This window comes from Clupea harengus, chromosome 8 (genome assembly GCF_900700415.2).
Source record: "Clupea harengus chromosome 8, Ch_v2.0.2, whole genome shotgun sequence".
Classification (NCBI taxonomy): Eukaryota; Metazoa; Chordata; class Actinopteri; order Clupeiformes; family Clupeidae; genus Clupea; species Clupea harengus.
This window is the reverse complement of record NC_045159.1, coordinates 3,524,563-3,537,395: the sequence shown is the minus strand read 5'-3', so window position 1 is coordinate 3,537,395 and position 12,833 is coordinate 3,524,563. Positions and strand designations below refer to the sequence as shown.

Sequence of the window (12,833 nt, the reverse complement as noted above, 5' to 3'; positions counted from 1 at the left end):
TTTTGATCCTGACTGTTTTTACATTAGCCACACTGTTTACAGAAATAATGTTTTTTTTGTATTTATCACACGTACAACATATGGTACAGGAAGGGACATTTTCAACATTAATCATGCTAGTGTCAGAACTGCGTCATGTCTGTGTACAAAAATATTGGGCACGCCTGGGGCTTTTAAATTTCATGAGCACTTGCACTTCCGACTATACATATGTTTCCAAAATAAAGGTTTAAAGTTAAGTTTGGATTTTGAAAAGTGGTTTCCATAATGTCCTAATACCTTAAGTTTTCAATGTGTTAATTTACCATACCGTAGACACAGAGGCAATCTAAAGACCTCAGGGTGACAATTTGAAGATGTTCAGTCGCACCGCCTTCTGCTGAGACTGGATTGATGGCTTTTATTTTGAAGTATTTTGTCAGCTGCATGTCTGTTGCCACAGCCACTGTGGACATCAGGGATCATCACTCTGCCTGTATGTGGCTTGTAACTAGAGATAAACCCCGAGGTAGCATGTAGCATTGCTTGGCAGTAGATTCATTTATCCAATGCGCAGCATTACAGGTATACTGTGTCGTTCACTTCTGTAGCTTTCTAGGTAACGTTTGTAACTAGTTCCTGTTACCTAAATAATTGCGCTAGTCATGTTAGCCACCTGACAGATCTGGCCGATTGTTGTCGGATTCATAGGAAAACGGGCAACTGGCCAACTAGCATGACAGCGATGATACACGAGAGGCCGGATATGTATTAGCTTATGTCAGGTCTCGTCTTAGTGGAAAATATATAGATAACACAATTCTTCGTGGTTATCGGTAAACTTGCGTATGTAACGCGACAGTCTTTGTAGCTAAACTAGTTAATCAATGGGATATGTTAACAATCTATTGCGCTAATAATAGCTACTTAACGTTAAATGCATTTTAGCTATGCTAGCAACAGAAGGACTGCAAACAGATAGCAATCTCTAACGCTAGTTATGATTTCGTAATTCAACTCGGTAGCCAGCTAATGTTGGCGGCTGGTTGGACATTCAGTCAACTGTAAACGTTTTAGCTAGCAAATAGCCAAGACATTGCTGTTGTACTGATTGGAATAACATTAACTACTATTTCCTGCTAATAAGATTGTTAGCTCGCAAGCCCACTGTCTGAAGGTAAAGTTGAGCTAACGTTATTCGAGATGGCTACTGCCTCAGGTTTTCCCCCTGGTGTGAGCGGATCCAGGAGTGGACCATCGGTAACCACTTCGTCTTCTGGAATTCCTGGTCAGGCACAACCTATGGTAGTGGTGTGGGAATGGCAGGATGACTTCGGCTACTGGCGACCATATAATGGCCAGGTGAGCGGTTATATTGAACAATGCCTGCTACATCAGAGAGGATCAAGAGGTGGAGGACCAGCGTCAACTAGCATCTCACTTGGGCAGTCAGATCCTAGTCTGGCGGCTTATATAATCGACATCCCAAATTTGAAGCAGTTTCGACAGGATACGGGTAAGCTCACTTTGTCTTCAGGTATCCTCCTGTATTTGCTCGTAAGCAAAATTGGCCCTGTGTTATAGCTATGTTAGCTAACCTAGTATTAAATAGAGATGCAGTCATAGCTAGCCAACGTTAACATATTAGCCATGGCGAGTCGCTAAATATCTGCCTTGTGTGCTAATGGTGACGCTAACAAGGCGAGTCGGGGCTAATTTATCTGTTTTGGGTATGGTAAGGCCGTGCCATGGGCAGCTGCTTTGTACTTGGAAAACTGTTGGACACTAAGGTATTTCAGGTTTATAAAGTAGCTGCACCATTGAACTTCTCAGGTCGCTAGCTCGCTACATATCCTAGCCTAGCTAGCTAACTAGTTCACGTAAGCCCAATCAGAAACTGTCTAACTAGTTTACCTAGTCAGCTGCTTGGTTGCTCACTCTGCACCCATTTAATTTAGCGCTATTAAAGCTATTTCAATTAGACTACTGCTTAGTGACTGAGTTCATCCAAACTATCTTGTTGTGTGATGATCACCAAGTATGAATTTGGAAATCACGTCAGTGAAACGTCTCAGTGCAAACTATGTGAAGGCATTGGTCGACATTCATTGTTTGGGAATCACCTTAAAGTAGCTCCTCCTTTAAAAATGAATTTAATTATTGTCTGGGTGGCTTGTCATCTGCTGTTTATGCGGTGTCACTCTTCAGTGTTCACAGTATCTGAGGAAGGAATATTCTTCTGAGGCAGAAGAGATCAGATCTCAGTAATGTGCCTTCTGCAGGGTGTTTCTGTGCAAATGTTCATATTAGTAATGCTAACAGAATGCACTGAATATAATATATATATAATATGAATAGACTGAATGTATTATATGTAATTCCAAAGCTCTTATTAATGGCCTTCTTAAATTATACCTGCTGCAGGAAAGCTGCGCTGTGTGCGCCGAAGCCTGTTTCCCCAGTCCTCAGCTTTGAGCAGCGGTGTCTTCTGGGAGTGGGCCAATGATGAAGGAGGGTGGACTGCATACGAGACGCGCACCTCCATTTTGCTTGAGCACAGTTACCAGGCTGGACAGGCTACTGCTGATCTTGGCCCCCACGGATATAACTATATAGTGGACCTAACTGCATTGGCTCAAGTGAATAAGAGCTCGGGCTTCAGACGCCAGGTCCACCGGCAGGCCAGTGCGCCTTACCCCCTGGCCACCAGCTCTGTGATCCACTCTGGTCCGGCGTGCACCTGCCAGCAGTGTCTAAGCCACAGTAGCACCACTGGACCCATGCCCAGCCGCTCGCGTCACTCCTTCTCTGCCGGTCAGGCCAGCCGGCCCAGCTTCCAGGGCCACGCACGAGCTGCCCCGAGCACACCCTCCTCTGTGTACTCCCCTTACCCCAGGAGGCCCCTGTCAGTGGGGAACATGTCCTGGGGTGGCCCCTGGAGCCCAGCGTCTTCCACATCTCAGCCCTCAGGAGCTGCGCACGTAGCTGGACCTGGACTATCATACCCTCCCAGCACAAATGGATTAAGGTAGGATTGCCACTCAAAACCATGCCTCACTAAAAAAATTTTTGTCAAACTCATGGAAGCAGTCACCCACATTAGGTGTGATGGGTTGAACATTTGTTTTATATTATCGACAAGGGCAACAGCCACACTTCCATAGTATAGAAAAAAAGAGTTAGTGTGACTCTCCTCTGCCTTTTGACGCATGAAAAACCATTATGAACTTTCACCTTAAGTGACCTTGGTTCCATTGTTTGTCTTGATGCTGCACCATTAATTATATTAGCTGTAGTGTTTTTTTATACCAACCTGAGCTATTATGCTTCTTCTATTATTATTTATACAGTAGGATGTAATATCCTTGTGCAGTAGCCTATGTCATTCAGTACTGGACACCTGTTTCGTACCTTAACACTACTGCGGTTAAAGCCTTAATGTTTCCTGTTGGTCCAAAGCCTAACATGGAATTGGAAAGGTGATAAAAATGACAAATAGCCCCTTGCTTGCTATTGTCCTGTGCTTCAGTAGAGTTCAGTGTTTCCACACATTGTTGTCCCATCTCTGTTACAAGGAAGATTTATAGATTTAAACAAGCAGTGGTATTTTTTTTTTTTGTCCAAGTATTTGTAACACGCGTCCTTTTTCACATTACTTTGGTTAGTAGACAAGATAGATTTTCTTTCACCTACTCTTCTCAGGCTGTGGCTGACAAATGTTTTACGGAAACATTTTTTCATTTATTTATTTATTTTTTAACCCCAACACATAACTCGCTGTCCTATCTCAGGTTTTGTCCACCTACATCTGTGGAAACATTGCGCCCTTTGTCAGGACTGTGGAAATTTAGACGTGGTGGAGAGTGTTGGTCTCTGCCCTCATGCACACCTCACAGCAGGCCAACTGCTGTGAAGAGCTGACCACACCAGGAAATGTGGAGGAGTGAGAGAGAGAGAGAGGGGCTCTCTGGGCCTTCAGCTCATTGTTTTGGAGTGGAAGGGGAAACCACTCATTTAGAGCCCCATTGTTTAACCCCCCCATTAGGCGGGTTGAACTGTGAACCTGATAGAGCCTGTTTTTAGTTAGGCTGCTCCAACTTCACATCAATCTTGTAGCGCAGAGGAAGGTCATGTCAACAACTGTGACAAAGTACACCTCTCTTGAAAATGCCAAAAAAAACAGCCAGTAGTTTTGTCCAGTGGATACTCTCTGGAAAAGGTAGAATACCTTTTTTTACCAGAAAAAATCACTGAATTTAGAGAGAATGATCTGCTGATTATTTAAAAAGCTAAAAATAACTTAACCCTGTGTGACGTCAAAGCGTTGCCACAGCCTTGAGACAAAAGCAAGAAAGAACCGAAAAGGGTGCATCGATGTAGCAGAGTGAGCAGATGTGTTTAAAATAAAATAACAATCAATCAGGCAAAGTAATACAGAGTAACAGGTATGCTGTGTAGAAAATCCTTGTTGTCCCCGTAAATGTAGAATCTAGTATACACAATGACAGGACTCTATGGTGTGCCGTCCAGAGCGCAGCATGCAAATCCAATGAAATCCTGAACTTAATTATTTGAGCAAGGTTGATTCCCTGATTGTTATCATAGGTCATGTGTGCTTGAGACAAAGTGAATGTGTTTGCATATATAAACAGTGGTAACAGACATTAATCAGTGGTACTGCACAGCACCACATAATCACAGTCATTGGGATCCATTTTGACGGCAGTAAAGTGGCAACACCTTGCCCTTTCCGCTCATGGGTATGGGAATGCCCCTGGATGCAAAGCGGACTGCCAGTTGGCTACTGTAATGCTGTTGTGTTCATATCTGAGTAGCTTGGTGTCAGCCTGCATCTCCTCGTGGCGTAAAGGAATAAAGGCCCTTGTTAACATGTACTTGTTGTTGTTTTTCTCCAGTGTCCCAACCATCCCTGTACACCTGAATGGGTCCACCAGCGTCAGCTCAGCACTGGCAGGTAATGTTGACACTGTCTCAAGTTCAGCTTAAAGGTCTTCAAAGGATTGCCTGGAATGTCGCTGTTTAAACATGATTGTGTCACTCACTGGTTCAGTGGTATTTGTCTTGTGAGTGTCAGTCTGTTCTAACAAGGTTTAGAGCACTTTTTTTCAGGACCAACAAAATGTTTTTTTTTACTGAAATGCCATCTGGTAGAATCAGGTCTTTTTCATGATAAGAATGTTTTTAAAAGGGAAGGAAAATCCGATTCTTCCCCTATTATCTTTTTATTTGTGACATGATGGAAGATGTGATCGATAAGCTGACCAAAAAAACATTAAGCAATAATAGAGTGTTTCTTGTTTATTTATTTATTTTTTGTCCCTTAGTTTTATTGCTATGGAGGGATTTTAGTAATACGCTGGCTGTCATGGCTTTTTTTTTCTTTCTTCATTTTTTCAGCTGTTGTGTAAATGATGTGATCTCTTGGATATGGCTCACAGTACAGTTGGAGATGACTGTGCATGTTTTTATTGTCATGGAGGTCTTTTGCTCACTCTCAGCACTCTGGACGGCATTCACAAACATCCAACCTCATCACTGCCAGTGTCACACATTTTGTATTCACTCTGGTCCCCCCAGAGAACATGTTTGCTTTGTCTAGTGTCCACCTCATTGATTTATGTAGTACATTTATGATGTCCGTGGTGTGAATCGGTTCCGCTGGAGAGGGACTTTGGATGGGCCATCTGTTGACAATCTCAGACGGGAGGCAAGGAATGGGATACAGATGAGAGGGAGGAAAGATAACGTGTGTTTGTAGAAAGGAGATCAGCTGGAGCGGGGATCTGTGCATCTGTGCTCTCTGAAAAAGAAGCTTTCTTGAAGGATAGTCACATTTGAGGTCCTCTGTCTCTGAATGATTCATTCAGACAGGAAGCCAGATTTGGCGGGGGGGGGGGGGGTGTTTTGTAGGAACCGTCTCCGGTTCTCTTAGTTTTTTCCTCACAAAACTGATCAGGTAGACGTCCAGAGTGAGGGCAAGCTGGGCGCTGGAAAAGGGGGCTTTTTAAAGCGGCTCGCCCGTGGTCCTCCAGTCGACGCTGCCCCTACCCCCCGCTCATCACTTCTCCTCTTCTCCACCACCCCTCCTACCTTGCATGTGTCCGCCGGCATGGGGCCGCTCTCCAGGCATGGCTTCCATTTTGATGTCAGCGGCCGGACTCGGAGTTCGCTTCACGAGCGCCCCCCACTGTCAGCGTCGCTCGGGCAGGTCCTCCAAAAGCCACGAGGGCGCCGTTAGGAGGGCAAAGAGGCAGCCCAGGACAGGTAGCGCCGCCGCTCATGCCCAGCCTCGCTCTGAGCGCTCTCCCTTGCCAAACGCTTCAGTCCTGCATGTGGGTCATTTGCTTCGGGGGTTTATTTTTTGTTTGTTTGTTTATTTGTTTTTCCTTGGTGAGGTCTTAACATTTTAAGCACTATACTCAGAGAGGTAAGCACACCTCCTAAGAGTCTCATTTGAGTGTATTGTTTTGTGGTGTGCAATGTTCACTTTTTTTTTCTTTTCGCGTCACCCCCCCACCCCCCCACTTCCCTAATGTTCACTTATTATTTGCTTCCAGTCATCAGTTTCTTGGCTTTGAATCATGGCAACACGCACGCTGTCTGTGCTCTTTCATTTGTCCATTTGGCCTCTTTATTTGTTCATCTTACATTGTGTGCATGTTGCATTTCATATTTTAGCCTTACCGCTTGCAAAGCGCTGCTCTCATGCATACTCGAAATCAAAGTGCTGTTCATGTGTTTTGTTCTTTGAATGTGTACATTAATAACAGTCCATATCAGTCTCATCTGCTAAAAAAAAGGCTCGAGGAAGGGAGTGACAGAGAGGGTACTTAAAAACAATTCATCTGACCATTACCAACTCAATCCAAACCATGCCATGCAAAACTAAACTAAGCTTAAGTGTCTCTCTCATCCCCTTTGTTTTTTTTTAATCGGAGAGAACGCAGCCGCAGCGTGCTAAAGGCACTTGTTGCAGACTGACACTCACAAGCTTAATCAATTTCGCTGTCGTCTAACAAAGGAGGGCAAGCATGAAGTTCCTCTGCAGACAGGGGCGGCTAACTTTTGCATTATTCACACTGTGTTGCGCTGCTCTAAAATCATTTGTCAGACACATGAGTAGTCAGAGAAGTGTTTTATTTGAAGAAGGCTATGATGTGGCTATGGTGAGTATAGATTATATTTAGGCTAGTTTTCTACAGTCTGTGTCTATTCTATCTATGCAGATTTAAAGGGTTATATTGAGGAGTTCTACTTGTCTTGTGCTTACTTTTTAGTTATTGCCTTTTTTTCTTTTTTTTTTGATGGTGTAGACATTGTTCTCAACAATAAGGCTCAAAATCTGCTGTGAATGTCAAACATATTTTTCAAACATTTCTATGACTCTAGGTGGAGCTCAGAAACCAGAGGTGGTCATTCAGCGATACATGGAAGAGGTGGCCCCGCCTGCCGATGAGGTACTTTGGCTGCACTTAATTGCATTCCTGTTCTCGGACTCCCTTAGGGTTTCCTCTCCTCTTACATCCAACTATTCCAACTAACCCTTTGAATGGTTCAACCCCAATGCGGTGGTTGTGATGTCCACGGGAATCTCATTCTTGGTGCGGATGCGTTTTCCCCAGGATTGCATCATTTGTATGGAGCGCCTGATGTCTCCCTCTGGCTATGAAGGTGGATCAGAAGGGGGGCAGTCGATACAGCCCAGCGCCGTAGGAAAGCTAACCAAATGTGGACACACTCTACATATGTTGTGCATGCTGGCCATGTACAACAATGGAAACAAGGTAAAAGGCTTGGTTTATCTGTTAAAAATCCTTTTTTATCTTTAAGGATTTTTTGATACCTTGGTGACTGTTAACAAGCAGAAAGGTTTGAAATAAGTGGGCTCGCGAGTGTTATTTTGACCGAAAGGAAGAGCTGTCTGCAATGGCTCGGCCTTGAAAAAAAAAAAAAAAAAAGCATCGTCATTTTGTTGCATTGAGATGTTTAAAGTTTTTTATATTCTGTGTTGCAGGATGGCAGCATTCAGTGTCCTTCTTGCAAGACAATCTACGGGCAGAAAACAGGAACCCAGCCGAAGGGCAAGATGGAAATCTATAGTGTGTCTCAGTCTCTTCCTGGACACTCCGATTGTGGAACAATTCAAATAGTGTACAACATTTTACCAGGAATACAGGTACGAAAGCATGATGTGTCTTGTATTTGTCATTACTTCTCTTCAAGCAGGATGATTTAATGAAGTCAGTGTTCTGTTCCCAGGGCCCAGAGCACCCCAACCCAGGCCAGCAGTACACCTGCAGGGGCTTTCCTCGCTTCTGCTTCTTGCCCGACAATGAAAAGGGCAGAAAGGTACGGTGGCAGCAGATCTGCTCCAAGTCATTGAGTGGACTGGATAGAGCCAGAGTGTGAAACGGAGGAAATGTCCTCTGTGGGCATTGAAATGATGATATTTGCGTGAAGTGTACAAAAGAGAGGGTTTTAGGATGGCATTAGGGTTTAAATACGACATTAAGAAGACCATTTCCAGTCATTTCATTCAGTGACACAGTTGGTCTTGACTGTTTTTTCAGGTGTTGGAACTGTTGAAAATCGCATGGACTCGACGCCTCATCTTCACCGTCGGCACATCGAGCACCACAGGGGAGCCGGACACGGTGGTGTGGAACGAGATCCACCACAAGACCGAGATGATGTCGAACGTTTCAGGCCACGGCTACCCGGACCCCAACTACTTAGATAATGTGCTGACCGAGTTGGCATCGCAAGGGGTGACAGAAGAGTGCCTAAAACAAGAACGACGGAATCAGGGAACGCCAGGCCCTGGCCACTGATTGGTCCGTTACCCATACCATCTAAGCAATCATCCAGTTATGATTTACACAGAAGGGAGTTATGTAGTGTAACTGTGTGAAACTCTGGTGTATGAATGTGTGAATATGGATTGTATGGTGCCAAAGGCATGCATAATTGACTGCTCCATCCAGCCTTGTCTGTTACTTTATCCTGCAGTCAACTTGCTCCGTAAAGCCACAGGCAAACCAAGAACCTTGAGTGGAACGCAACAAAAACAAAATGTTAGATTAACCTTAACTATAGTCAGAGAATCAACCGTGAGTATGGCTCTGAAGAAAGGGTACATGTTTGTTTTCTTACATTATGGTTAGAATTATTTTTGTCCTCTTGCATAACCTATTGCAGAAACGGAAACTTCAACATGTAGCATAAGATATTTTGACCTTTTTTTCATGCTATCTATTTTCTATCTTGAAAATGACGGAGCAAAGCTTGGCTTCCAGGCACTTTGGTTGTCAGTGAGATCATCTGAAAGGGACAAAGAGAAAAAGGCGTAAAACGCCTTAGATGATCTGGAGGCCTTAAGGATCAAAATGGTGTTTCTGTTTAACATACATTATGTGACTGGCAGCTATGGATGGAAACACACATTTCTGTGGCACTTACATTTTTACAGTGCAGTTGGTTATGAAATAATTCCATAGGTAACGTTCCACTGAAAAACATTTGGCTTCCATGCTTGCTGACCTGTGCAGCAAGGCATCGTTTTAAACGCACAGCTCCTTAAATAACTGTTTGGATTTTTGACAGGTCCTCTCACGTTACTGATTGCTCATTCATTCGCATATACTTAGGCATTGACCGCAGCATGAGAGATGTTTTCGTAGCACTGTCAACTTTTACCCTAAGATATGAAATGAGCTGCCAGTGTTGTCTTAAACGTGGCATCTATGAATTATTTCACTGAGTGCAGAATGTGAATACATGGAATGTTTGTTATAGGGGTTGGGGGTCAGAGCAGGGTATTACTTTTTCATAAGTACTGTAAAGTTTATTTTTAATTCAGCTATGAGGTTTTAATCGCAAACACTGTCAGCACCCCAAACTAAAATGCAACAACAATCAGACATTAAATGTCTTCAATTCCAGTGAATTCATCTGCTGCTTTTCAGTTTAGAAAGCACAAGGGATGTGAGGAGTGAAATAAACATTTTGTATTGTTTTTACTCCATTGTAGGGTCTCACAATGCATAAAGCATTCCTCTTATTAAAACATACTTTTTAGTTGGCGCTGATCTGCAGTGCCAGTCTAATCTGTGACCCATTTCTTCAGCTTAATTAGTTTTAAGCTTCCTGTACTGTGTGTGTTTTAAGTAAATAGAAAAGTATACTGGTGATATTACTCTGAAAGAGCAAGACAAGGAAGTTGTTGTTTTGAGACCTTGACACAAAACTCTTTGATTCCAATAGTCTCTTGGCTATTTCATCCTAACTTTCACAGTCTGGTCAACCTTATGCACTTCATAGGATCCATTTGGTGGAGTGTACAGTTGTATGCAAGCATATATTTAACATTATACCTGCAATAAATTAACAATTCATACAAATGATGTCTCATTACTCTGGATATTAAATGTATCCATAAGCTCAGGTAGGTTGATGGTATAAAGCATCTGGCAGAACGGCAGCCTCTCAATTGCTTTAGGTCTCAGATATAAAGATGATTTCAGAGGAAAGCTGAATAATCAGGCAATTCCTCAAATAACAATTGAATAATGCTAGAATGACGCAGGACCCCACAATGGTCTATGGATCCTAATGTTAGGGGTAGGGCCCTGTACTGTACAGTACAGAGGATCTGCCGCGAAAACAGCTGGTGGAAGTGCATGCGCATTGTGGCACAATAGGTACACATTAAGGCTCTAAGTAGGTAGAGCCAGGCCAAAGGTAACTGGTGAATAGTTTATTTAAAGCCGACCAATAGCATGGTCGCACAATCCCTTTAAACGGATTGTGTCAGACGAGGTTTCACTGTGAGAGGATGGCAATATCGCCGCTAGTTCTGGAATGACTTCGCAGGAGTGCCTTTACAAGGAATAGCCTAAACTAGTGCTGCTTATGTTTGCGTGTGCCACCTCGGACCACCATATCATCTTCAGTGTAACTGGGCGTGGATAATACAAAAATTAAATAAAACTTTAGCAATACCTTGGCGTAGTCTATTTGAAATATCAGCCTCCAAACAGAAGAAGTAACACAGTGTACATTCTGGTAAGATCTATACAAATGTTAAGGGTTGGTGAAAACGACTTTAAGAAGTATAATAAGTAAATATTGTGTTTTGAAAGCCAGTGGCAAAACGGTGGGCGGTTTGTAACTCACCAGCTGAGACCGCGAAAACAGATGCGCAAATAGCAGGCTCTGACTCCAGTGGGCCAACAGCCTACATCCTTTAGCCTAAATGGCTTTTTTTTACTGACAACATTCAGAAACCTAGTTGAAACGAGCAGGTGACTGAAAGCCTGTTTAGCTGAGCATTGGATCAACAGGAGAGTGGACATGTAAGGTAGGCCTATTCATTTGCTTAACACGAGGCTTCTGGTGACTGTGTGTAGATATACTGATGAAATGGTATAGTCCTGTCCCAGAGACAGTGAAAAAACATGTGTGAAATGCAAGAAGCAGTGACCAGTAATTTATATGAATGGGATATGCATAGGACTGTCATATGGGATGTTGCGAGCTATGTTTATGTTGATGAATTTGACCACCTAGCTGGACCAACCTGAATGCAATCTCTTGCATTCCGGTGTGACCAAGAAAATATATCTTTTGTGGAAATGACCTACTCTTCTGCCAAGTCTATTAGCCTACAAAACGTGAATAGCAATAACAAGAAATGTTATTATTGTGTGTTCACATCATGGATGATTCGTTTACTGCTGATCATTTAATTCAAGTTGGACAAACTAGACTAGGCTACCTCTTCCCGGAATTGGTTTAACCTTTTAAAACAACCATTTTATCCTCTTTAAAAGCCAGCCAGGATATGTGTTAACTTCGAGGATGTCCAAGATATATTAATTGTATTAACCCACAACAGGTTTGCTCCTGCTTCCTTGCTAATACAGACATTTATGCATAATGTACCACTCTTTCAATAAAGGGAACTTGATACCAAAGATCCTCTGTGCTGTTCCTGAGCAGTCTCTGGTGAAATTGATGGATGATCTTATCTATGTATAATCTGAAACTCCCTTTATGTGTGTTCATGTTTGTGTGCTTCTTTCCAGTTAGCTTCATTGCTGATTTTTGTTTTCTTTTGTTTTTATTATAACAATGCTTTGGCAACCCTGTCACACTATCCACAGCCATTTGATGAGGTGAATGGAAGGCAAATGCCCCTGTAGCGCACTTGCTGTTGTGGTGCCTTTGCATATGCAACTCCCACAAGTGTTTACATTTTCCCCCTCGAACAAGCAGAAAAACAGTGCCAGAAATCACCTGATGCTCAAATGACATGGTTGCTATGTAATTCTTGAAAAAATGTGTTCCACTTGCAAAGCCGATTATACGGACATGCAAAATGTAATTTATTCATTTCCATTCTTTGTTTACATTTTTGGAACCTGTCCTTTATCTGTTTGCAAGTAGCATTTTTTTATTTACTAAACACGTATTTTTTTGATAGTGCAATTACCACAGTGCTTATTAACTTTGTCAACACGCATCATATGGGCCAAACTGAACTTTAGACCATCGGGTTCATGTGGCTTCTCCTGGAGTAAGAACAAGTTACAAGTTTCGACTGATTACTGATTACGACTGATTACAAAGCATTTTCAGGAATAATGGCTGTTCACTTAGATAAAGCCAGAACCTGCTTTTTCTAGAATTCTCACACACAGGCTCCCACAGACAGCCAAGAACAGTCACCTATTTCTCTGTCTTTAAAGTCACCTTTTACTGAGTCCCCAATTTATCTCCCACCAGTCTCTCTATCTCTCTCTCTCTCTCTCTCTCCATCTCTCAGACAAACC

General features: G+C 42.9%; 1 protein-coding gene across 2 annotated transcripts; it reads left to right on the top strand.

The window, feature by feature from the left end:
* Nucleotides 1–125: 125 nt before the first annotated feature.
* Nucleotides 126–10,400, top strand: dtx2 (deltex 2, E3 ubiquitin ligase). Of its 2 annotated transcripts, XM_012822010.3 has the most exons (9): nt 126–1,495; nt 2,404–3,007; nt 4,896–4,954; nt 6,127–6,264; nt 7,390–7,457; nt 7,623–7,784; nt 8,015–8,176; nt 8,260–8,349; nt 8,571–10,400. In XM_012822010.3, exons 1-9 carry the CDS (start codon nt 1,183–1,185, stop codon nt 8,829–8,831), a joined length of 1,857 nt encoding a protein of 618 aa, XP_012677464.1. In that variant the 5' UTR covers nt 126–1,182; the 3' UTR covers nt 8,832–10,400. The 2 variants fall into 2 exon arrangements, with proteins under 2 accessions (XP_012677464.1, XP_012677465.1); XM_012822011.3 differs by lacking the exon at nt 6,127–6,264.
* The last annotated feature ends 2,433 nt before the right edge of the window (nt 10,401–12,833 follow it).